This window comes from Eulemur rufifrons, chromosome 3 (genome assembly GCF_041146395.1).
Source record: "Eulemur rufifrons isolate Redbay chromosome 3, OSU_ERuf_1, whole genome shotgun sequence".
NCBI classification, from domain to species: Eukaryota; Metazoa; Chordata; class Mammalia; order Primates; family Lemuridae; genus Eulemur; species Eulemur rufifrons.
Genome location: NC_090985.1, coordinates 5,848,224 through 5,873,047, shown reverse-complemented (window position 1 = coordinate 5,873,047; position 24,824 = coordinate 5,848,224). Strand labels below are relative to the sequence as shown.

General features: G+C 57.4%; 2 protein-coding genes and 1 non-coding gene across 3 annotated transcripts in view; 2 read left to right on the top strand and 1 right to left on the bottom strand.

The window, feature by feature from the left end:
* The window catches only part of ZNF710 (zinc finger protein 710), a 67,793-nt gene extending 58,225 nt beyond the window's left edge, over positions 1–9,568 (top strand). Inside the window, exons 3-5 of the mRNA XM_069465716.1 lie at positions 2,496–2,687; positions 3,215–3,389; positions 7,072–9,568. Coding sequence (XP_069321817.1) covers positions 2,496–2,687; positions 3,215–3,389; positions 7,072–7,241 — 537 coding nt within the window. The 3' untranslated portion in view covers positions 7,242–9,568. The remainder of the gene's footprint in view (positions 1–2,495; positions 2,688–3,214; positions 3,390–7,071) is intronic.
* Positions 5,182–5,243, top strand: LOC138382104 (U7 small nuclear RNA). Its single transcript, XR_011233267.1, has one exon. It is a non-coding gene; the product is annotated as a U7 small nuclear RNA (small nuclear RNA).
* Positions 9,569–10,439: 871 nt separating the features above from the next.
* IDH2 (isocitrate dehydrogenase (NADP(+)) 2) lies at positions 10,440–24,498 on the bottom strand. The gene is made up of 11 exons (XM_069465715.1): positions 24,316–24,498; positions 17,122–17,213; positions 16,044–16,209; positions 14,550–14,710; positions 14,322–14,465; positions 13,676–13,812; positions 13,353–13,504; positions 11,843–11,955; positions 11,576–11,673; positions 11,390–11,482; positions 10,440–10,938 (listed from the first exon to the last, which is right to left on the bottom strand). Exons 1-11 carry the CDS (start codon positions 24,428–24,430, stop codon positions 10,851–10,853), a joined length of 1,359 nt encoding a protein of 452 aa, XP_069321816.1. The 5' UTR covers positions 24,431–24,498; the 3' UTR covers positions 10,440–10,850.
* Positions 24,499–24,824: the final 326 nt, after the last annotated feature.

The following is a 24,824-nucleotide window of genomic DNA, read 5'->3' as shown; positions in this document are numbered from 1 at the left end:
ACGAGGAGTAGATGTAAGGAAAAATAATTGCTATGGAAGAGTACAGGTGGTTTTAGAATATGTCTCAACTAGGCAGAGTGGTTTGTGAGCTGGAAGACTGGGCGGCGTTGATCTACAACATCCCTAGGCCCAACCTGGACCCATTCTCCCCGCCCTCTCCCCCTGCCTTCGGCCAGCATCACCTCCTCCAAGAGGCCCTCACATCCAGACAAGTGGAACGAGGCCTCTCCGGTCTCACAATCCCACCCTGGCACGCCCTTGGCTGCCCTGTGGTTTCGACCAAAATCCAGCCCACTTAACCTTCAAAGCCGCAGGTACACAGTGCTTCCTCCCTCCACAGTGGGGGCCGCCTAGTGATACCAGGTCCAACTTGTGACCTTGTGTCTCACAACGTGCACTGCACTGAGTCGGGGAGGAACAGCCTGCGGGGCCAAGAATCCAGCCATTTGTAGGCTGCATTGCAGGGGCTCCTCCGGTCCGTTGGTAGTAGCTGCCCAAAATGGAATGTTCAGGATTCTGCAACTGAATCTGGGCTCGGCAGTAAAACCGTGTGATTGATTGTTGATGTCTGCAGAGGATGAGAGTGGAGGGTGATAGCATACGTGCTATATAAAAATATGTATTTGCCATCTTTCTCCTCTACTGTCAGACCTAAAAATCCCCACAACTCCAGAGTATTAAAAGATAAATAATACTGTGAAGAAAGGCTGAAAGCAAAAATCAAAGGCTAATAAAATCAAAAACATACCTATCATCAGCCTAAATGTGTACCGTACGCACATCATGTGCTTATGAACTCCTGAATGGCAGGGCCCCCTGGTGGTCATACACATCTGCAACGTGTCACGCGGGTATGAAAACGAGACACAGCCCGTCTGCTGAGAGAAATAGACACGGGAACTATTAAATTACAATACAGGCCAAGCATGGTAGCTCATGCCTGTAATCTCAACTCTCCAGAAGGCTTAGGCAGGAGGATCGCTTGAGGCTAGGAGTTCAAGACCCGCCTGGGCAACATAGTGAGACCCCTCCACCCCCGTCTCTAAAAAAAATTAAAAATAAATTTTCCAGGCATGGTGGCACACATCTGTAGTCCCAACTGCTTGGGAGGCTGAGGCAGAAGGATTGCTGGGCCCAGGAGCTCAAGATTACAGTGATCTCTGGTGAAGCCACTGCACTCCAGCCTGGCCGATAGAGCGAGACCCTGTTTCTAAAAATAACTAAATACATACATACATATATACATACATATGTACGTACATGCAAAACTTGTACCAAACAAGTAGTGAGACAGCAGCTGTGACCACAGCTGTCCCATTGGGTTCCTACTAAATGACTTACACAGCAAAGAGAAAACAGCTTCCAACTTTTATCCTAACTTTCCTGCCTAGACACTAAATTGGACACCTCTGTACACAGCACCCTGTCCTGCTCTGGGAGTCACCTCAGACCATAGAAAAGCATGTTCACGTCCAAACCAGGGGGTTTTCCCCTGGAGCAGGGTGGGGAGCCTGCGGCCTTGGGGCCACATGTGGCCTTCTGGATCCTTGAGTGTGGCCTTTTGACTGAATCCAAATTTTACAGGACAAATCCTTTTATTAAAAGGGGTATAGCAGAGAAAGATGAAGCTTTTCTTGCCTCCTTCGGTGCTTGAAAAAGAGCAACCTTGAAATCAGAAGGCCGCAGATTCCCCACCCCGGCCTGGGACTGAGTGTTCCAAATCCATCAGAGATGAGAATCCCGAGGGGGGCGCTGTGGAGCATAAACGCTCCCGGCCGTTCCTAGCCCCTTGAACTGGACTCTTGGGAAGGGCCCGGGAGGCTGCATGTTGGGCAAGACTGCAGGTGGCTCTTACCGCCAGGGAGGTTTGAAAAACACTCTCTCAAGGGGACTGTGGATGGGCTCTGGAGGCCTGAGAACCTTTGAAATTCTACACAGACCTAAGTGTCATTTTTCCTGGGGTGTCCATAGCTTTAATCATATTCTCAAAGGGTTCCGTGAACCAAAAAGAACACCAAGAGATAGCACTGAAGTCAACATAATATATACGTCCTCGGTCTGACGAAACGGTCACAGACACCAGACAGAGACTGCGTGTCTTGACCCCAGACCCCTGGTGCCTAGCGTGGTGCTGGCTTGTAGCGGGTGCCCAGTAAACGGTTGCTGAATGAATGAGTGAGCACACACGGTGGCCTCAGCGTGCTGGTGCAGACCTAGGGGCGTGACCACCCTGGGGGCAGGAGACAGCAGGCGTGTGGATAGGAACAGCAAGGCACAGCCCGTGTCTGCCTGTTGCTGGAAGGCTTCCCTGGGGGAAGTGGTTCTGCCCTGACATCCTTCCAGTGACTTTAAACAAGTGGCGGCTGTTCAGAATCCCCCTGCAGAGACATCGCCCAGAAGCTGTGCCTGTGTGATGCTGCCCCACCCTCCACCAAGGGACACTTCCGGAGGCTGTGCCCACTGTGCGGCCCTGACCATCACCCCTCCCCCCGCAGGGCGTGAAGGAGTTCAAGTGCGAGGTGTGTGGCCGGGAGTTCACCCTGCAGGCGAACATGAAGCGGCACATGCTGATCCACACCAGCGTCCGGCCCTACCAGTGCCACATCTGCTTCAAGACCTTTGTGCAGAAGCAGACCCTCAAGACACACATGATTGTACACTCGCCCGTGAAGCCATTCAAATGCAAGGTACGAGGCCGCAGGCCGGGCTGCGCCCTCTTCACGGGTGGCCTGGTGTCCGCGGGACTGCAGCGGCTGTGGCTCACCGAGAGCTGGCCTAGCCGGTGCGGGCAAGGGGAGCCCTGGCTGGGTGAAACTCAGCCTGGGCTTTGGGTTTGGGGTTTGGGGTGGGCAGGGGGGTTCAGATCCTGAAAGCTGCTGCTGTTGTGTTTCTTGAGAACTGGGGAGGGGGTGAAGGTTGTGGTGCAGCCACAGAGAAAGCCCAGGCCTGGGACTCAGTGCCGCTGGGGATCCGAGCTGGGGCTGAGTTTGCGGTGACTCCAGCTCAGAGAGCAGGCCAGACCCACAGGAGTAATGACCAGCAGGGGACGGCTTGTTTCTCTGCCCCATGGGCTTCTGGAGTCACACAGAAAAGGAAAGGAGAGCACTGTCCATGCTGATGGGACTGTGGCCTGGCCACGGAGGTGGGCGTGGGCTGGGGGCCTGGGGAAGGCGGGCTCTCCACAGGCTAATGGCACCGGGTCGGCGTGTTGCAGGTGTGCGGGAAGTCCTTCAACCGCATGTACAACCTGCTGGGCCACATGCACCTGCACGCAGGCAGCAAGCCCTTCAAGTGCCCCTACTGCTCCAGCAAGTTTAACCTCAAGGGCAACCTGAGCCGGCACATGAAGGTCAAGCATGGCGTCATGGACATCGGCCTGGACAGCCAAGGTGGGTGGGCCATGCGCAATGGACAGAGCAGGAATGACACCAACTTGGCGCACTCAGGAGCTGCCTGTCCAGTTAAGGGAGGGGGGAGGCTGGCCAAGACTGAGACCTCATTAGGGTGGGCTCAGGCCTGGAGAGGGGGGTGCCCTGCAGGGCCATCATGGCGATAATGATGGGATATTTATGTCTTCTTCAAAGGACTTCAATGGGCTCACATAAACAATAAAAATCATAACTAACATTTACTGAGTGCTAACTGTGTGCCAGGCCTTTATTAACTCATGTGATCCTCAAAGTGAGGTTAGCTCTGTTATCCCCATTTTACAGATGCAGAAAGTGAAGGACAGGAAAGTTAGGTAACTCGGGCAAGATCACAATACATAAGAGGTGACACTTTACCTCATTACCATGACATAACATTTAAAATAAGTGGATGGGAATGAAAGTAATAAAAGGGAAAAAATGGCAGCTGGAAAGATAAGGGAGAGCTAGATGGGGTCACAACTCCAAGTACACCATGGGAGGTCTGATAAACATGCAGAGGGGAGCTCTGAGCTTCCCAGCAGCCAAGGCAAAGAGTGTAACACATGCAGTCATGCTCTTCACGGTGCCTGCCAAAGAGAAAGTAACCCACATATTCAGGAGAGAGTCAGATTGTCCTGTCATTAAGATCCGGAAGAAATTTCCAGACAGGATCCTATACCTCAGCAGTTGGTACAAGTTTCAGAGGCTGTTTGTTATAAAACATCCCCAAGTGTTAGCAATAGCCTCTCCCTCCAGCACCGGTCAGTACTAAAAGCACTTACGTCAGACCGCAATAGAGCTAACAGTTGATCTCTCTGGCCTCATTGTGGGGAGGGGGTGGTTTAGCTATTCTACAGGCAGGAGGGAGCTGATAGCACTTCAGGAAGGCTTCTCCAGTTTGGAGCTATTTCTGGTGCTCCTTCTGAGACACGCTAGCTGGGAATGTGCCTCGGCAGTGCCCAGGTGAGTTGACTGGCCACAGGGGCTTATTTACCAGAAACCAGGCAGGTGTTGGGGCTGGCTACGGTTGCCCTGACTGGCTTTGGAGCAGCTGACCAGTGAATGGCCTGGCTTTTCTGGCAGAAACCCTTGTCTCGGTTGCTGTTTTGTTTTTCAGTTGTCTATTAAGCTGCTTCCAGTAGGTGAGAATGAAACCCTGTTGGCTGCACATAGATGCTCTCTGTAGCCTCCTTGCTACTCAAAATGTGGTCGGAGGACCAGCAACGTGGGCATCACCTGGGATCTTGCTAAAAATGCAGCCTCTCGGCCCCACCCCAGACCTGCTGAGTCAGAATCGCATTTGAGACAGGTCCTCAGGCCGGTTTGTGCTCAGTGAAGTTTGAGAGGAGTTGAACTAGAGTAGAGGGCTGAACAGGTGGCTGGGCCCACCCCTAGGGCTGCTGATTCTGAGGTCTGGGGTGGGGCCTGAGGGTTTGCATTTCCAAGAGGTTCCCAGGCCCAGGGACCTCCCTTGGAGAACCTTTGATCTAGCCACTAGATACTGGCTCTCAAATTGGCTGCATGCGGGGAGTCACCTGAGGGATTTTTAAAACGCTGATGCCTGAGTCTGGACTCCAGCTATCTGAGTGTCAGTGATCTGGAATGTGACCCGGAATCAGGATTTTTTTTTTTTTTTAAGCACTTTGGGTGATTCCACTGCAGGAGAGTTTGAGAACGGCTGCTCTAGTGGACCTGCCCTGCAGCTAACCCGCCAGGAAGGACCAGAACAGACCTTGCCGTTTTGGAAATAACTGGGCTGTCAAAAGACTGTCGGTGTTACAGCTCTTTTAGAATTTGTCTAGCAGGTTTTCTGGTTTTTACCAGAAAATCCCCTTGAGGAACAAAAGAAAGACTGTCTTTGCACACCGCGTTCCCTGGGACCATTACGGTGCCAGCCCTCTCCGTATGGAGTCCGCCCAGGGATGCTTGGGTTGCTCTCTTCCTTCCTGCCCCGGATGAGCGGGGAGCAGGGGTCGTCGGCCCTGGAATAGCTGGGGCTCCTCTCACGCAGAGCCGTGCTCTGAGAAGCCGGGCGTGACGCAGGAGGAAGGCAGTATACATCCTAAGTGGAACCACCTAGCAAACTCTGGGGCTCTAATTTGGGGAGGTGGATCGATGTCCACGTAAAAAATGGCACAGACTATTCTTTGGGGCCAACTGGGCAAGACCAATAGACTTAATGAAGTGGGGGTGGCAGGCAGAGGTCCAGAGGGGCTATTTTCTCAGGGTGCTTTATCCAGCTTAGTCTTATAACCAGCTGTATAGCATGAGGTTGCGGCTTTAAGATTTGAGGGAGAAACAGCCCAGCCTGTAAGATTTGGTACAATCGGCTTTGTCAGGAGACTCTCAGGGCGTTGGATGCCATGGGCGTAAGAAACAGCCGCTGCTCGGACTGGCTTACACAGTAAGGACGCAGATTAAGAAATGACTTGAAGTCTAGGCCATCTTCGGGGTTGGCTGATTCAGCTCTCAACGATGACATCACGGTTGGGCTTCCTCTGTCCACCAGCAGTAGCTGTGGTTTTTCCTCCTGGTCACAAGACGGCTGCCAGTGGCCGTCAGGGCAATGTGCTTCCTTGTCCACATTCAGTAGGAGGGTGAGAGCCTGCTCCCCTGAGCTCCTTAAAACCAGTGAGAACATCCTAAGAACTCACTAGCAGACCTTTCCTCGTGATTCCCGGGCCAGGACTGGGTCGCCTTCCTATTCCCAAACCACTAATTGGCAAGGGACGGGATTACCTTTAGAGCACTGGTTCTCAACTAGGGGTGAGTGTGCCCCTAGGTGACATCTGGCCATGTCTGGAGACACTTTTGGTTGTCACAGCTGGGGTGACGCTGCTGACATGGAGTGAGTAGAGGACAGGGTGCTACACACATCTCTTCAGTGGACAGGGCCAGAGTGCACATGGGGCCGGCCTCCCGGGCCTCCAGGTCTTTGTAACAGGATTGCAACTTGATAAAATTACAGGAGGTCTCTTAAGCGTTTTGGCCTCATGTGTCCTCGTGAACCTACCTTGGGTGCATGTTTGTCCTTGGAGAGCCGGGCCCAGGGGTACTGGGTAGAGCTGGTGGGAAGCACGGCCGCCGCCAGGATGGGAGAGGAGAAACGGCTCCCTCCCGTGAGGTGAGCCAGAGCAGCATGGGGGGTCGAACCAGCAGCACTTACTGGGTGACCTTTGGCAAGTGGATTAACCTCTCTGAACCTCAGCCTTTGCATCTGCTAAAGGGGCTTGCGAGCCTCCGAAGAGAAGAGGGCTGTGAAGTCCCCAGCATGCAGCAGGTGCTAAATGAGTGCTTTGCAGAGACATGATGTTGCAGCAGGCTTTCACGCGGCAAGGGGACCAGTGAGAAACACTGCAGGGAAGTAGGGCTCGCTGACTTAGAGGGGCCATGGAAGCGTGACCCAAAGACTTCGAGGCCGGGCCTGCAGGGGCCCGCAGGGCGCACCCGCCCCCACGTGCACAGTTGGGGCTGACGGTCAACCCATCTGAGAAGCCACAGGAGCCTCAGGCACCCCGGGGAAGGCCGAGAGGCAGCTGAGAATCCTCTGGAGGCAATAACTGGGAAGGCTTTTCTTTAAAAGGTCATCTGCTTCCCGCATGGCGGTGACTGGCTCCTCCCACGTGGCGGCACCTGGGCCTAACTGCGCCCTCTCTTGCAGACCCCATGATGGAGCTGACGGGCACTGACCCCTCCGAGCTTGACAGCCAGCAGGAGATGGAGGACTTCGAGGACAACGCCTACACCTACGCCGGCGTGGACAGCGGCGCCGAGGCCAGCGTCCTCACCGAGCAGGCCATGAAGGAGATGGCCTACTACAACGTGCTATAGCACAAGCTGGGCGGCCGGCCGGGGCGGGGGGCGAGGGGGCGGGAGGGCGAGGGGGCGGGGGTGTAGGGTGAGGCCGGCTGCAGGCTGCACCTCCTGCCCCACTGTCCCGAGCCCCGCCTCCCCCAGTCATTTGCACCACTAGGGACCTTTAGACCAAATGGAGACTGTACTACTGGCCTGGGCTGCGCGCCAGGCACAGGCCCCGGCATCCTGGCAAGGGAAGGTAACGCAGGAGGCCCGGTCTGGTCTCCTTGGCTTGCTGCCAGGGGAGGGTGGGAGAAACGGGGCCCCTGGGGACAGGTCACAAAGGCACAGGCTCTCGGGATCTCTCCGGGCCCAGCAGAGCTCTTCGGGGGTGCTGACTCTGACGAAGAGATCGCTTGAGCCACACCTGTCTCTCTCCTTAACCAACCCCTGCCTCGAGGGGTGTCTGAGCTCCCCTTCGGGTCAGCACTGCCCCCAACCCCCGCCCCCTGCCCACCCTGTCCCGGCAGCCAGGCAGGGCCCTCCGCCTTCTACCTCCTGGCTCCCCCACGTGCTCCTCAGCCAGGCCTGCATGCGGCCCCCACCCTGGCCTGCTGGGCGGCGGGGGAGCCCAGTCCCCAGCTGATGGCCTCCTGGCCAACCCCCAGAAGGCCCTGTCCTGCAGCCCCATCTGGAAGTGGGTGTCCCTAAAGTCGGTGTCAACAATGTCATCCAGTTCTGTCCTGAGCTGGAGCACCGGCCAGGGTCCCCGCCGTGAACACAGCCGGGACATGCCTGGCACCAGGCACACACTAATGAAAACAGGAGGTGGCCCTTGAGCAAGGGGGCAGGGCAGGATGGGGACATCAGCAGGGACCCAGAGGGGCTGTCGTCAGGGGAGGCCAGGGACCACCTGTGGGGGGAAGGGGGACAAAAATACTTTCTCATTGGTAAGTACCTTGAGGATGGGGCAGCCCAAAGCTAGCTGGCCCCCAGGAAAGAGCAACATATTTAAAAAGGAAAATGAAGACCACAGAGGGGGAAAAATTTTTTTTTGACCAAATGGGGGTATTTTGAAGGTAATTTATTTTTTTCTTTCCAATTCTGTGTCACCTGTTATCTTTTCTGATGGAGACGCATTTCTTTTTCCAAACGTAAGCTTTCTCGTGTGCTGTGTGTGCTTTGTGCTCCCTGCCGAGAGCAGCCTGGCTGGGCTGGGGGCTCCGTGGGGACTGCTGCTCCGGCCCTGGGGGTGCAGCCGCCTGCCTGGAAGGCCGGGCAGCCCTGCACCCTGCCTGGGCCCCCTCCGGAGGCCGACTGGCTGTGCACGTCCTGGCGGCCAGGGCCGCTGACTGCTCAGCCACCAGCTCGCTCCCTGGCTCACCTGCTGTCTTCCCTCTGTCCCCACGCCAGCTCCGGCCCCTGGAGCCGAGGACAAGGACTGCAGCTCCAGGGCAGGGCAACAGCACATTCAGGAATCCAGGGCCCTGACTCCCACCCACTTGCCTCCTGAGGCCCTGGTGGGGAGGGACAGGCAGGGCCGTCCCCAAAGGCCCACATGAAGCTACCAGCTTCAGCCCAAAACCAGGAGGGGACACAGCTGGGGTGGGGGGAACCAATTTGAAATACAGCTACCCCCAAGGCCGTATCCTTAAGCAAAGGACCAAGCCAGGCCTCAGGGTGACTGTGATCAGGACTGAGGGGTAGACAAGGTGGCCCAAGTGTGGCTCCCCAGACCCCGAGGCCTCTCGGCCTCCCAGGTGCCCGCCATGACGACCCTCAGGTGGCAGTGACCCCGTCACTGTACAAGACATTTTCTCCTGCTGAGCAGAAGGCATCATCCCCTGCAAACTACCTCTTCCCACAACCTCTTTCTTCCCTGGTACCAAAAAGAACCCTGTACCTCCTCCTCCTTCTCCTTCTCCCCCCCCCTCCCCCCTGCCAACGCAGTGGCCTCGGTCTTGGAAACCGAAGGGCGAAGGTCTGGCCCCCACGGGGGCTCTCCTTTCCCCCCCAGCCCCGCGACAGCACTGGCCCTCTGCGAGGTTTGATACTTGAACGCCCCCTGCCCTGTGCCTTGGACCTGGGCAGAGCTCAGAGGAGGCAACAGCACAACTCACGGTTTGAGCTGGGGGTGGTCTTAGCAAGGCCCCTGTCCTCGCCCCTCCCAACCTTCTCAAAAGAGGCCTGCAGCCTCTCGGTGACTTGGAAACTCCTGGACGATTCCATTCTAACTTATTTTGACGTGTATACAAACCAACTGTTTAGAAATTCCACTTGTGCAAAGCCCTACTGTGTTTTTATGTTCCTGTTTAAAAGAGAAGTTTACTTAGCAATAATTATAAATAAATGAATATTCTTTAGTGGGGTGACTGCGAACGCTTCTTTCCCCAGCTCCTGGGGAGCTGCCCTCACGCCCCCAGAAGGAATTCCCGGCCCCACACTGCAGGGTCACTTCGGGGGACTGGAGGGGGCCGAGACCAGCCTCTGCACTGCAGGGGCCACCTGCAGGGCCAGGTTCCCAGGACAGGGGCCAGCTCCCGGTACCAGACTGGGCTTCAGAGGCTGCACTGGGGGCGGCTGCCAGCCCTTCGCTGGTGCCAGGCAAGAGGAGGCAGGGAGCCAGGGCCAGCACTCACTTTCCCTACAGCCTGGGAGCTTGAGGGGTGACCGAGGAAGAGGAGGGGCTGTGGTGTGGGTGGGGGCAGGAGCCCATCCCAAAGCCGCTGGAGTCCGCGGCGCTGGTTCCAACTGTCGGGTTCAGAAGCCATGGGAGTCCCCCCAGTATTTAGGGAAAGGACTTCATAAAGATCACACAACTCCTCCCCTGGACATTGTAACACCACAGAGCGGAAGAGGATCACTGCACAGAGAGAGGACGCTCCTTTAAATTGAATATAGGCAGTTTTAGAGCAACGTTTTATGACTTGACTTTTCTAGTTTTGCCAAAGTGTGATGAAAACGAACCCAAGTGTGGGAACCGCTGGCCAGGACAACAGGCGGCCCCGGTTACACGCACGCGCCCCACAGAGCCCAGACGGGCCTGGAGGAGAGGACGCGCCATGCTGGGTGGGACCTGCTGTCCATCTGGGGGAGTGTCGGGAAGCCATCCAACGCCAAGGTGCAGAACTGGACTAAGGACTGGATCGTGCTAGGGAACCCCAGAAACCCGCAAGCCTGCGCCCCCAGAGTCCCGGTGGACCCCAGGCTGCTCCTGCAGAACGCAGAGGCTCCCGGGCGCCTGGCCCCCTGCCCCTGCGGGGACCCCTCCTAGGTGCGCCAGTCTGTCCCTGGTGGAACCCGCCAGCTGTAGGAGGCCCTCTGCCTCCGAGCCCCAGCTGCCTCCTTCCTCTCAGGGACAAACACAGCAGACGGTTTTGTGAAGAGCTTTTTAGTAGCTAAATACGGCACCATGTGTTCCGGGGCGATATAAATTACAGTATGCAAAACATACCGACTGGCTGAGGTAAAACACACTGTTCCTGCCTCACGTCACCGTGAGGGGGAACACACATATACTTTTAAAAACATCTCGCTTATAAAAAGTGTCCCCTGGAAAGGCCTCCAGAGAAGGGAAGTGAGGCTCACCCTCCACCGCGTGTCGGAGGACCGCCGCGGCCCGGCCACCGCGGCAGCGAGCGCCTCCTACGGCTTGCCCAGGGCTCTGTCCAGGTTGCTCTTGATGGTGTCCAGGAAGTCCGTGGTGTTCAGGAAGTGCTCGTTCAGCTTCACGCTGCAGAGAGAACGCCACTCGCCTCAGGGGCGGCCCGGGCCTCGCCGGGGCGGTCAGCCAGGCCTTCCAGGGCGCAGCCTGAGCCTGGACTTCGGGACAACCTCCGCAAGCGGCCCAGGCCACAGGCCACAGCAAATTCAGCAGGAACCTGGCAGAGCCTGTTCTTTTCAGGTGACAAGGCACCTGGGAGCCAGCTCTCCCGGGAGACGTGTGGGAGGGGATGAAAGCCGCTCTGAGCAGCCAGCATCAGGGATGGGGACCAACTCCCTGGGCCTGGTCTAGGGAGGCTCGGCCTGAGCCATCCCTCAGGACTGTGGACCTGTCCTGCCCCAAGCCCCCGGCAAGGCTAAGCTGACTCATGAGGGGGACTCTAGGAGGGGTCCCCTGGCTTCTTCCCACCTGGCCCCGAGGTCCCGGAAGGCCACCCTGCCCTCCACCCCAAGCCACGCACTTGCTGAGGCCGTGGATGCAGCCCGCCAGGTCCTTGGTCATGGCCCCACTCTCCACCGTCTCGACGCACACCTTCTCCAGGGTCTGGGCAAACCTGCAGGGACAGCGCAGAGTGAGGCCCCCGCCGTGCAGGGCCGGGACCCAGAGCCTGCCCTGGGCCAGCTCGGGCCTGTCCCTCGGCGCTCACCTGATGAGGTCCTGGCTCCCGTCCAGCTTGCCCCGGTGCTCCAGGCCGCGCGTCCAGGCGAAGATGCTGGCGATGGGGTTGGTGCTGGTTGGCCGGCCCTGGGGACAGGGGTCGTGGGGGTGTCAAGAGCCGAGCCACCTAGCAAGGAGGCTGCCTGGACACCGGTGCCCACCCCAGGCTGGTCAGGCTGTCCTCCCAGCCCTCGGGCCGTGGGCTTTGGGCCCTTGGGGTAGAGGGGCTTCATGCAGCCACACGAGTCACACTCACCTTCTGGTGCTCCCGATAGTGGCGGGTGACCGTCCCGTGAGCCGCCTCGGCCTCAATGGTCTTCCCATCCGGGCAGACCAGCACAGACGTCATCAGGCCCAGGGAGCCGAAGCCTGAGGGGCAGAAAGACTTCCTCTTGGTGCTGGCGCCTCTGCCCCAGTCACCCACTGTCGCAGCTGCTCAGCTCCTGGCTCCACGTGCCCCCCCCCCCCACCGTAACTGGGAGGACGGCACTGGCTGGGGCTTCTCCGCCCTGGCGAGGGGCTCCAGGGCCCAGCACAGAGCAGGGGCACTCGAGCGTGGCCACCGTCAGCACATTAACACACGCCTGTGTCCCACCTTCAGGCGCTCAGAGCCTGTGGCCCGCAGGGCCTGAGACCCCGCAGAGCCCTGCAGCCTCCCGGAGCCTGCCCACCAGCCTGGCTCGGACCGGGGGCTCGTTCCGGCAGCGGCACAAAGCTGCCGCCAGCCAGTTCCCAGCAACCACGATTGCCGCTGCTCTTTTAAGCCAGGTTCCAGCTTTGTGGTTCATTTCCAAATTTTCCCACAGGTAGATGTCAACTCAAGTGACCCTTGCTGTTGTCAAGGACCCTAAGCCTTCCAAAGCCCTCCGCCCTGCCCTGGGGCACCAAAACAAGGTTGGTGGAGGCCAAGAAAGAAAAAGCGGACAACTGCGATACTAAAACGGTTGTCTGAGAGTTTTTGCCATTTTCACCTGACCCGCCCACACAGCAATTCCTTACGCACTGAAGGTTAATTTTCACACCTTTCTCTCGTCTGCCGTGGCTGTCCCTGCTCCCATCCTAGCTGGGGAGTGCTCTGGCGAGAGGATCACCACGGAAAAGCTGAAGGTAACGAGACCTCTGCCTTTTCACGGCCTGGGGGGGCCTCCCCTTCCTCCTCAGGAGCTGCCCCTCCCTGGTGCAACCCTAGCTTTCTCCTCACTCTCCACGCCCTGTGGGCCTCCCGCGCCCACCACCTCTCCTGCTCTTGTTCCCAGCACAATCAGGCCATTTCTCGCTGTTCTCTAATGGCCTCACCCACGCTTTCTGCTGCAATCCAGTTTCTCTTCCAGGACACTCTAGGGCTTGGGGCTTTGCCATCTTCCCCGATATTCTCCTACATCCATTAGGTTTACTGTGCAAAAAGCATTCCCTGTCATTTAAAGTGTGCATCCAGTCCTGCCTGCTCCCATTTTCCTACCGGAGCCAAACCCTCACGTGGCTCTGCCAGGGTCAGGAACCTCAGGGCTGACAATCTAGCCCTTTAGGACTTGAATTCTTGAGCCCCCTTTCTCTCTAAGGGCAGCCTCAGTAATACACCAGTCCAAACCTAGTTCGTGGTGCCCCTTCGCTCAGATGCCAGGGAGCTCCTGCCCCCTGCTGTCCACAGGGGGCCGTGCAATGAGTCCTGCTGCTACACTAGTTTTCTACCAAAAGCGTCTGAAAATGCCCCAGCCAGAGAAGACCAACAGTCTGTCCCCCCAGGGAGCAGGGTCCTCCCAGCGTACCCTGGGCCAGGATATCTGACTGCACGTCTCCGTCGTAGTTCTTGCAAGCCCACACGAAGCCGCCCGCAGACTTGAGGACCTGAGCCACCATGTCGTCAATGAGCCGGTGCTCATACCAGATCTTATTCTTGTCGAAGTCCGTCTTATAATGCCTGGGAGGAAAGGGGCCGTTGTGGGGACAGAGCAGGAGGTTGACAGGCTGGGGACTCCTCCCTGCGCCTCAAAGCTACGCCAAATGCACTGGGACCTCCCCCAGTATGGTGGGGACAGCGTGGGGGAAGGCTGCGGAGTCGGTGGGATGCAGCAAAGGAAGAGGCTGTTACTTCTCAAAGATCTCCTGGAAGATGTCCTTGAAACGCCCGTCGTAGGCTTTCAGAATGGTGTTCTTGGTGCTCATGTACAGCGGCCACTTCTTCTGGATGGCATACTGGAAGCAGCTGTGCGCAAAGCCCGAGATGGACTGCAGGGGAGAGAGAGGCCCTGGCATGGTCCCCTAGCCTGGGGACTGCCAGTCTCCTCCCAGTCTCCCAGCGCCAGGCCCAGACCCCCAGGAATGGCACTGTGCCCTCCACACCACGGCTTCACACTATCTCCGTGCAGAGAGCTCGCTGTTCCTGCTGGTCCCGCACCTCCCTCCCAACTCCTAGGGGCAGCAGCCCCCAGCCGTGGTTCGGAAAGCACCGCCCCTTCCCCGACCGGGCGGGGGTAGGGCTAATTCCCCCGACTCTCCCCGCTCAGAGCCCTCCTGCCAAGGGCCTCATGACGGGCTCGGAGATGGTCATGTGACCCGAGCCTGGCACTTTTGCCGGAACTAGGAGCAAAGAGGGCTCTCTTCCGACAGAGTAGCCAAGCAGGCAAGGGATAAGCCAGGGGCTACTGGTGGCCGTTTCTGCCTCTTCACGGCCTGAGAGCGAGGCCAACGCAGGAGAAAGGAAAGCCAAGAGACGGAGACGGAGAGACGGGCCTCACCTCGTCGGTGTTGTACATGCCCATGCCCACGCCGCCCGCGGGGAAGTTGTACACCTCCCACTCCTTGGCACTGCTGCCATCCTTCGGGGTGAAGACCATCTTGAACGTGCCGGCGCGATCCGCCACGAAGTCTGTGGCCTTGTACTGCAGAGATGAGAGGATGGCTCGGGCCAGCGGCTCTGGCTGGGGGGCCCAGGGCCATGGCCCCCGCCTCCCGCCCGGGCCTACCTGGTCGCCGTGGGCATGCCTGCCAATGGTGATAGGCTTGGTCCAGCCAGGCACGAGGCGTGGGATGTTCTTGCAGATGATGGGCTCCCGGAAGACAGTCCCCCCAAGGATGTTCCGGATGGTTCCATTGGGACTTTTCCACATCTTCTTCAGTTTGAACTCTGTGAGGACAGAGATGAAGTGGGCCCATTGCAGCCACCACCTTCCAACCAGAACTTGAACCCCAAGCAACAACGCAGCCAGACAGAGGAGGCAGCAGAGTCTGGAGTGGAAGTGTGTGGGCTCTGGAACCCGCCGATTCTGGGAGGCTTCCACAAGTGGCTTAACCTGAGCTACAAAATGAAATTATAGATAAAATACCTAGCCTGTGGGGTTACTGTGAGGATTAAACGAGCTCACGGGTAAAGAGCCTGGACCAGGGCCTGCCCGTGCTAGTGCCTGGCCGCCCTTTTTACTCCCACGTCAGTCGTGGAGACGGCGCAGCCCAAGTCACGGAGGCGGTGACCCCCGACTTCCCTATCCATAAAACAGGGATCCATAAATCCCAGGTTCGGGTGAAACAAAAGAAAACACGTGAAAAGAGCTCAGCACTAAAATGATTCCAGGACTTCCTGGCCAGGGCTAAGCTGGCAGGGCAGGGGCAGGCCCAGGGAGTTTGCAGATGCATCTTGGTGCTTCGTTCTAGCTCCCTCACACTGCAGGCGGGAGAGAGAACTCAGAAAACTCCTCAGCCATCCTTTCTTGAATTATCCAAACCCAACCCCTTTATCCACACACTGGGGCCATTCATGGAGCCCTCGAGAGCAACCCGCGGAATCAAGGCCCAACAGCCAGTCCAGCCCGGTCGAGGGCACCTCTCGGAGACCACGGCATGAGCCCCAGGGCAGGCAGACCTGCAGTGCCAAGGCAGAGGCAGGAGGGCACTAGCCATGTTGCCCAGAGGTCTCTGAGGCTCTGACACCCAGCACTCCCCTGCACACAGTCTGTCTGCAAACCTGCCTGCAAAACAGTCCAGGGGCCCAGAGGGACGGGCTGCCCAAAGAAGCCGTCATTACTGTGACAGCATCAGCACTGTCTTCCTCCTCCTCCTCCTCCCTGTCACTGATGACGCCCACCACCGGTCAGAGACACACAGCACAGCAGAAACACCACTGGCCTGGGAGCTAGGAGACGTGGGTTCTGGCCTCAGCTCTGCCACACCCTAACCGTGGAACCTGAGGCCAACCCTTAACCACACCTCCCCCGGCCTCGTCTGCAGTGACCGCTAAGGGTCCCTCCTCCCAGGCACTCACAGGGAGACTGGGGTCACCTCACGGTGCCCACCCCCAGCCCCCTGCCCCAAGTGAAGTTGGCTGGGGAGAGCCCCAGTTCCAGAGGCTCCCAGCCTCCCAGTGCCCAGGTGAGCGACACGGCCAGCCTCCCCTACCCCGTCTGGAGAGCCTGGTGGGGGCACCCTGTGACCCTCCCCCGCCGCCCACCTCCACACCCTCACACCTTCCACGCGGGCCTCATCGGGGGTGATGGTGGCACACTTGACAGCCACGTGGTACTTCTGGGTGGCCAACGCAGAGTCGATGGTGACCTGGTCGTTGGTCTGGTCACGGTTTGGGAGCCCAAGGTCAAAATACTTGAGCTGGACATCCACGTGGGGCAGGATGAGCTGGGGACAGAGGACCAGAGCAAGGCATCAGCCCAGACAGCTGTGACTCGGGGGCAGGACACCAAGGGGCAGGAGGAGAAGTCTGCAGGCCCTGGCAGGGGACACCAGTCGGGGCAGGGATGAGGGAGCACCAGTGGAGGGGGCGCAGCAGAGCACTGGGGTTCAGCCACTCCTCAGTGGGGCCTAACCAGAGCTGGTGGGGGCTGGTGCTCTGGAGAGGGGTCAGCAGACCAGGCCATAGCCCTTCAGACGGCTCTTCCCCTGTGTGACCATCTGTCCCCGCCATGGCCCCCCATCTCAGCCGAACCCCAACCCCAACTTCATCTAGATCGCTCTATACGATGGGTTCCTCTTCTCCAAGTGCTCTGAGCCCCTTACAATCGGAAGTGGTGGTTCTCAGCCTTCTCCTGTGGTCGTACACAGCGCAGGGCCCTTCACACAGACAACACCCTCTCCTGGGCAGACCCAGGCGTCGGCCTGCTTTGGACATCCAAGCAGCTACCTGGGACCCGTTTGCTGTGGTGGCTCGCCACAGCCGCAGGCCGGGCCACTGCCCTGCACGCCAGCCCCGTCCCACTTTCACTCCTTCCCAAGGAAGCGTGGCAGAAGGCAGGGGGTCTGGACAGATAGTAACAGGATCATCGGCCTTGAAGCTGCTCAGCTGCGGGGTGTGCAGGCTCCGGCACCAGCAGGAGACACAGGCTGCCCAGGACAGCCCCTGCCTGCCGCCTTGTGAACCACTAGCAGTGGACACGTGAAGGCAGGGTGGACGGAAGGGCTGCAGCTGTCCACCAGGGTGTGGGGGGGGGCGGAATCCTAGGAAGCCGCAGGGGTCCCAGAAGCCCCTGTGGGGCTGAACACTGTGTCTGGCCAGCCCGCCTGGAGAGCCACCCACTCCGGGAGGGGCACCACCTTCTCCTTGATGAACTGCCAGATGATCCGGGTCATCTCATCACCGTCCATCTCCACCACCGGCTTCGCCACTTTGATCCTCTTGTCAGCATCTAGAACCAACACACGATGCATTGCACCCCTAGGGCGGTGGTCGGCGGGCGGGGGGCGGGGGGGCCCTCTCCTCCCAGCCAGACCTGCCCTCCACCAAGGAGGGAACCATGGACAGCCAGGGCCCCGGCTGCCCAGTGTCCCAGCACCCAGTCCCTTCTGCAGAAGCAGCTCCCTGACTGCTTGGGGAATCTGGAGCCCCCACTGAGTATGCCTGGGTAGAACCAGCCGAAAGATGCCCAGCCCACGCCTTACAGGGCTCCAGTGTGGCCAGCCAGAGCCTCTCGCCTGGCACCTGACGGCAGAGGAGCCCAGCACAGACAATGGCAGCAGCTGGGCTGCCTCATCCCACATCAAATCAGAGAGAGACTGTCCAGGGGCTCCTGCCACCAGTCCCCAGGGTGGCCCAGGCTCCCCTTTTGTCCAAGACTCAGTTCTTTATATTAATAGTTTTGCTTGCAATTCTATCAGCTACCCTGTGTCCCCCCAGTAAAATCCTCTCACGGTTGGCGCGCCACTAACTCTGCTGCTTGCAACCCGAGAGCCCCTGACCAGCTGAAGTGAGGAGTAGATGCAGACAGACAGGAACTGGGTGCCTGCTCTGTGCCTGATGGTGCACCGGCCCTCTACACATGTGGTTCCATTTAATCCCCAAAACAACCCCAAGGGCGGCATTAGTGTCCCCATTTTCAGCGTGGGGAAACAAGGCTCAGAGAAGCTACCAGCTTACCCGCCCAAGGTTGCAGTAGAGTGAGGAAGACCCTGACCCTATCTGGTGGGACCCGCAGTCTTATAGCACCTGCAGACACAACTCGGAATGCGGATGCACGCCCGCGTGGAACCCGAATTCCAAAGAGAACTCAAGGAAACGGCCAGGCTGCCTTGGACGAGGCTTGTTGCACCTCCGCCTGCAGCAGAGAGGGGCACCGAGTGCCGGCCCACTCTTCTGCGGGGTAGGCAACAAATGCACCCAAAACATAAACCTCCAGCCGCTGGGCAATGGCACTCACTCCCGAAAGCAGCGCGGAGCAGGACGGCTGGGCGGTGCTCTTGTGTTCTGTCTTCACCCAGACCAGACACACACAGCAGACGGAGGAAGAGAACGTTCACTTGAAAACACTGAGACAGAGGAAGGGACGACTGCTAGGTGACAGCAAGGGACAGAAGCCTGTGCAAAGCGGGCCTAGAAACTAAAAAGGCCTGGCCACTGAGGCACAGTCAAAAGCATGTGACCAAACCTCAAACAATTCCCCTTCCAAAGATATGCAAACAGATTTTTAATCTGAAAAGAATCTCAGAGATCATTTAGGGAAAAAAATGAGACCCAAGGAGTGTGGTTTGCGTCAGAGGCGAGACAGAACCCGGGTCCCTGGCTCACGTGCAGCCTCGGGAAGCCCTCGTGGGTCAGATGCAGACACGGAAAGCAAACACGGACTGGAAACGCTTCGTTCCCTGGAGAACAGAAGGTGGGCACTGCCGGCTCTGCCGCCCTTCCCAAGGCACGACAAGGATTTTCCACCCAAGACACAATATTCCTTCCCTTGCCTGGTCTGAAGCTTGAGTGGGAAGTCTGCTCAGCTGCCGCAGGGCTAGTTTACCACAGTTTTCGGGAGCATCGCTCCTGAGTTCATCTGAGCGCAGCTGATCAGATTTGTGAAAAATGGAACCTATCACAATGAGGAGGCCTCAGGACAGACACATTTGGGACCAGCTCACAGGTTTCAGCCTCAGCCTGGGCTCCACTGTTTCTCGCTTCAGGTAGGCACAGCCGTCCGTAGGCTGTGGATGCCACCCCTCCTCTGGGGGGAGTTCAAGGTCAGGAACACAGCCCTGGTGTGCATGCAGGTGGCAAACTCTCAGAGACCACAAGGCCTACTCATTTACCCACCACCCGGGTGCCGAGCACCTCTTCCCACTGGGATACGGAAATGCCTAAACACCACAGCGCCGGCCCTCAGGCAGCCAGTGACAGAGGGGAGACCCCCAGGAAACAAAGAAGCGGTGCCGTAGTCGCTATTAGCAGTCAGGACTGCTGGGACCTCCCTGCAAGCAAACCTCCCAGAGGAGCTGAGGACAGCCATGGAGCCAAGGCCAGCAGACTTGTTTTATTTGGACCAGGTTATAGTTTTTAAAAAATATTAATTGGTGACCAAGCTTTAAATATCAGAAGATCTCAACAACAATAAAAGAAATTAATAAATGGGCAAAAGCCTTGAAGAGACATTTCTCCAAAGATGACGTGCCACGAGCACATGAAAAGATGCTCAACTTCACGAATCATTAGGGAAATGCGAATCAAAGCCATAATGGGATGTCACCTCACACTCCTTAGGGTATCTACCACCAAAAACCAGAAAACAGCAAGTATTGGCGAGAGTGGGGGGAAATCGGAACCCTCCTGCACTGATGGTGGGAATGTAAAATGGTGCCGCTGCTGTGGGAAACAGTGTGGAAAAAGCGAATAGAATTACCATACGATCTGGCAATTCCACTTCTGGATATAAATCCAAACAACTGAAAGCAGCGTCTCCAAGAGATAAACGCGCACCCATGTTCATAGCTGCATTGCTCACAGTGGTCAAAAGGCAGAAGCACCCAAGCGTCCCTCCACAGGCGACTGGATAGCAGAATGTGGTACAGCCCCCCCATCCACGGTTTCACTTTCCACGGTTTCAGTTACCTGCGTGTCAGTTACCCACGGCTGACCGCAGTCTGAACAGAGGTGAGTGCAGTACAAGATATTTTGAGAGAGAGAGACCACATTCACATAACTTTTATTACAGTATATCGTTACAATTGCTCTATTTTATTATTAGTTACTATTGTTAATCTCTTACTGTTCCTAACTTTTAAATTAAACTTTATCACAGGTATGTATACATAGGAAAAAACATAGTATATACAGGGTTTAGTACTAGTCACAGTTTCAGGTGTCCACAGAAGATCTCAGAATGTGCCCCCCAAAGATAAGGGGGACTACTGTAGACACACACAATGCAACAGTGATCAGTTTTAAAAACGAAGGAAATTCTGACATATGCTATAGTATGGATGAACCTTGAGGACATTATGTCCAGTGAAATAAGCCAGTCACAAAAGACAAATACTGTGTGATCCTACTTACATGAGGTGCCTAGAATAGTCAAATTCATAGAAACTGAAACTAGAGCTGAGGTTGCCAGAACCTGGGGGGAGGGGGCGTGGGGAATGGCTTAACACGTACGGAGTTTCAGTTTTGCAAGATGAAAAGCTGATGAATGGTGGTGATGGTTGCACAACAATGTGAATGTATTTAACACTACTGAACTGTACACCTAAAAATGGTTAAGGTGATAAATTGTTACATTGTTTTTTACCAAAATGAAAAATAAATAAATATAATAAACACTTAAACCAGTCAAAAAAAGCAGGAGATTTTTACGTAAAAATCAAGACATGCAGCAGACACTCACTCATAGCGAGGACTGGCTGGGCTGAGGGTGGCTGAGGGTGGTGTCTCCCTACGGTCCAGGCCTGCCATGTGCCCTCCAGAGGGCGCCAGGGCACTGGAGTTCGAGACCCCTGTCTGCTGTTCAGCCTATATGGTGGAGACACCACCATGGTCTGCCCCGGTCTGGGAGACAGTGGTGACAGAGACCTGAAATACAAGCAGCAGCTAGGCCTCCCTGAAAACCTCAGAGTGACAGCCACTGTGAATCTTCAGACAACGCACTACACAAACCCTGTTCTGGCAGGAGTGCAGGGTGGAATTATACCAGCCACAAGACGCCCATTAGGCCAACTCTATTCCCCATTTGGGGCTCCTAGCACCCAGCACTGAATAAGGACTTCAAAACCCATGCCTGGCTTGGGGCTCTGCTCACTACTCCCAGCTCAAGGCTAGAGGTCCCTCCCTGGGCGGCAGGCCCCAAGCGTAACTGCTTTCTCCACATTCCCACCCATGCTGCTCTCAGCAGAGAGGCTGCTCGGTCAGCATGTCCCAGAGAAGGATCAGAAAGTGGGAAAGGCCCCAATTCCTAGGCGCTCAAGAAGGCAGGACAGCAATTCTGGAAAAGATTCCAATACTTTCTGTGGTGTCATCCTTCACTCCTCCCTTTCTCTCACACCTACATCCAAACCAACAAGATACACCCAGACCTTCAAATTACAGCCAGAATCCAACCACTAATCACCACCCACAGTGCCACTATCCGGGTCCAAACCATCACTTTCTATTGCCAGATTATGTCTATAGCCTCTCACCAGGTCCCTGAAGCCAGATAAAATGTAAATCAGATCATGACAATCCTCTTAACACCGGACAAAGCCTCCCCTTTCACTTAAAGGCCAAAGTCCTTAAAAATGGCCTACATGCCCTCCACAACCCCACTGCCAGCCCTCACTCCCTTGTCACTCTCCATGGCGCACGCTAAGCCAGCGTGGCACCGTCCTCTCTGCTCCTCCATCACGGCCTCAGCACCTGCTGGTCCCTGTTCTCTGTACCTAAATGGCCTGCTTCATTCACTGAGGTCTGTTCCACTGCCCTATCCACACTTCCACGTTCACAGCTTCCTTGCCTACTTCTTGTCCCTAGGTCTTGTGACCTTATATCACACGAGTCCACATCTATCTTAGTCACTGCCTGTCCCCTCCGTAAGGCAGGAATCTTTGCTGGTCTTGTTCCCAGCTCTATCCTCAGCACCTTGCGTGGTGTCTGGCATTACAGTAGAAGCTCAAAACATTCATGAAAGGCATAGATGAAGGTCAAGTTAAGGGCAACTTGGTCTGTGGTCAGGGCTCCCCTGCCCTCACCTCCTGTTTCTATGAATGTGCTCCCTCCCCTGCCCCCCTGGAAGCTCCACCCCACAGGGGCTGGTGGGTTCTTACCAGCAGACTGCACCAGATGTACTGGGTACAGGGCCAAGGGACCGACACTGTTCCCTGCCGTTTGTAGCCAGGCTGGGGAGCCAGTGTGAGGGACAGGCCAGTACCCACACGCCAGGCAGGGCAGCTCACATTGGCAATGGAGGCTCAGGCCAAGTCCTGTCCTGACTGCTGTCTTCTCTCCTAAGCAGGGAGCTAAGGGTCCCCCAGAAGTTGTGGGGACGATTCTGGAAATGGGCTCTGTGACCTGGAGAAGCTTACAATCCTTAATATTACAATCTGCTGGTATTCCTAACGTGGATTTATAGAGCACAAACCCCAGGGAAGGCCACAGACCCCGGCTTCCAGGAAGCAGAGAGCAGTTTCCAGCACCTCATACCCGGAATGGAATCAGCCCAAGAGGCCTCCACCTCGCACGGAAGATTTGGGGGCAGGCCTCAATCCCTAAACACAACCACCCAGAACTGCTCTCTGGGGCAGCTGGGGTCTTATCTCATGTGGCTGAAAGACTTGAAAAGTTAAGGGGCAAGAATTAGGTTTCTGGGCTAGGCGTGGAGCAAAGAAAGGCTGGGTAAGTAATTCTCCCATGGCACAGTTCACAGAGCCTGCCTCTACTTCCCCAAGCTGCAGGAGGCCTATGGAGTTGCAAAGTGAGAAAGAGACGCATGTGGGAATTACCAGGCAGCAAAGACATAGGACTGTTTCAGCCCAAAAATATTCTCTCCTTGTCATCAAGGGGAATGCCAAGTATTCTTTCTCCAGCTGCGTTGCCAGGTAACAAGCTGGCAGAGTCACAACTGTGTAGTTTAATACCCAACTCAAACACCAAGCATTTTTCCCATTAATAACCAAACCACACAGGGACTTCTGGAAGGACCTGCAACTGACTGCTTTTTTTGTGTGTATCCAAATTCAGGCCCCAAAAGAGGCTTTGTTTTCTTGTCTGTGTGTGCTTTTTGGTTTTGTTTTGTTGCTTTTTTTTTTTTTTTTTTACCATCAATGCAGAAAAAAAGGGAGAACTGGGGAATGTATCTAACTTCCACCATATTTTGCTGAAGGTGGTGCCATATGGGAATCTTTGGGGTCTGGGACACTTGGAATCTTGGAGTTGCAGGGCTGCCCTGCTTAGAGACAGATCCCAGAAGTACAAAAGCAGACATGCCCCTTTCTCCTTGGCAGGGGGGGTGGGGCTGGGACTCAAGCCCTTTCTCTCCTCCCCGCCCCCTCTGGTCAGCTGCTTGGTTAAGGATTACACGCCCCGGCCAGGCCAAACCCCCTCTTCCTCACTCCCCTGGCCGTCCCCAGGGGCTTCTGGCCAGGTCGGGATACGGGTTTCCATGGCAACAGGCATCAGACAGGGCCAAGGGACCGACACTGTTCCCTGCCTTTTGTGGGTGGGTTGGGGAGCCAGTGTGAGGGACAGGCCAGTGCCCACATGCCAGGCAGGGCAGCTCGCATTGGTAACGGAGGCTCGGGCCAAGTCCTGACTCGACTGCTGTCTTCTTTCCTAAGCAGGGAGCTGAGGGTACCCCAGAGGCTGTGGGGACGAATCTGGAGAGGGACATTTTGCGCGGGCTGCCAGGTCTCCCCGGCGGGGGAGCCAGGTAGTGAGGGCATGGGCCGGCCAGCAAGAAACGGCGCGCAGAGCCAAGGACTGGCCCAGGATGGAGCCTCAAGTGCAGCACGAAGGCAAAGTGGAGGGGCAGCCAAACAAAGGGGGTAAATTAAAAAGGACTCTCCTTCAGCTGCCGCGCAAAAGGCTCCAAAAATAGCTGACGTGGGCCTGGTAGCGAGGAGTGATTAAAGCGCGCCTGGCTGAAAAGGAAGGGGAAGTGGATGCCTCCCCTCTCCCCGCCTTTGTCTGAGCAGGGCCCGCGCCGCGACCCTCCCTCTTGCTCGGGGAGCGGGCAGGGCGCTCCAGCTCCACCCAGGTCGTCAGTGTCCCTCCAGGGGCGCAGGGCGGAGACACCCTCCAGGTACGGGACATCCCCAGGACCCCTCCCCCGGAATAGCTGGAGGCGCAGGGCCGGCGGTTGCCCGGGCCACCAGTTGTCACTGTCCTTCAAGTCCCTAACCCTGCGCCCGGAGCGGTCCCGGAAACGCCAGGCGGGGGAGCGCGGCGCGAGGCTGCCCCCGGCCCTTTGTGCGCCCGACACCGCCACCCCCGGGCCGCGAGCGTCGCAGGCCGCGCTCCCTGACCCCCACCCGGGAAGCCGCCCGGACCCCCGGCGCGGCACTCACAGTGGCGCCGCGGCTGCTCTCGCGCGGCGGGGGCTGTCAGGGCCGCCGGCGCCCAGGCCGGGCCCGGGCCCGGGGCTCTGCAGAGCGAGCGCGCGGCCCGCAGGTAGCCGGCCATCCCGAGCAGGCGAGCGGGCGGGCGGAAGAGATCCGAGCGCGGGCCGCTCCCTGGGCGCCTGGCCGCGGGCTGCCGCTGGGCCGGGCGGGTGCCGGCCGGGACCCCGCCGGGGCGGGGCCGCCAGCGCCGCCGCCCATTGGGCCTGGCCCGGCAGGGGCGGGGCCGAGCCGCCAGCCCCGCGCCGCGGGAGCGGGAGGAGGTGGAACCCGCCGGCCTCCCGCGGGGTCAGGGCTGGAGGGTCGGGAGGACCGCTTGCGAGGCTAGCGTCTCCAGGGTGGCACATCTGTGTGTTTGTTTTAACAGAGACAGAGGTCTAGCTGTGTTGCCCAGGCTGGTCTCGAACTCCTGGGCTCAGGCGATCCTCCCGCCTCGGCCTCCCAGTAGCTGGGACTAC

What these genes read in the sequence shown, in the direction of transcription:
- IDH2 (XM_069465715.1), bottom strand. Translation starts at nt 24,430, where the DNA reads ATGGCCGGCTACCTGCGGGCCGCGCGCTCGCTCTGCAGAGCCCCGGGC. An exon ending in GTCAGATATCCTGGCCCAGG is followed by an intron (nt 11,956 to 13,352) that starts GTACGCTGGGAG and finishes TCTGCCCCTCAG; the next exon opens with GCTTCGGCTCCCTGGGCCTG. An exon ending in ACTATCGGGAGCACCAGAAG is followed by an intron (nt 11,674 to 11,842) that starts GTGAGTGTGACT and finishes CCCTGTCCCCAG; the next exon opens with GGCCGGCCAACCAGCACCAA.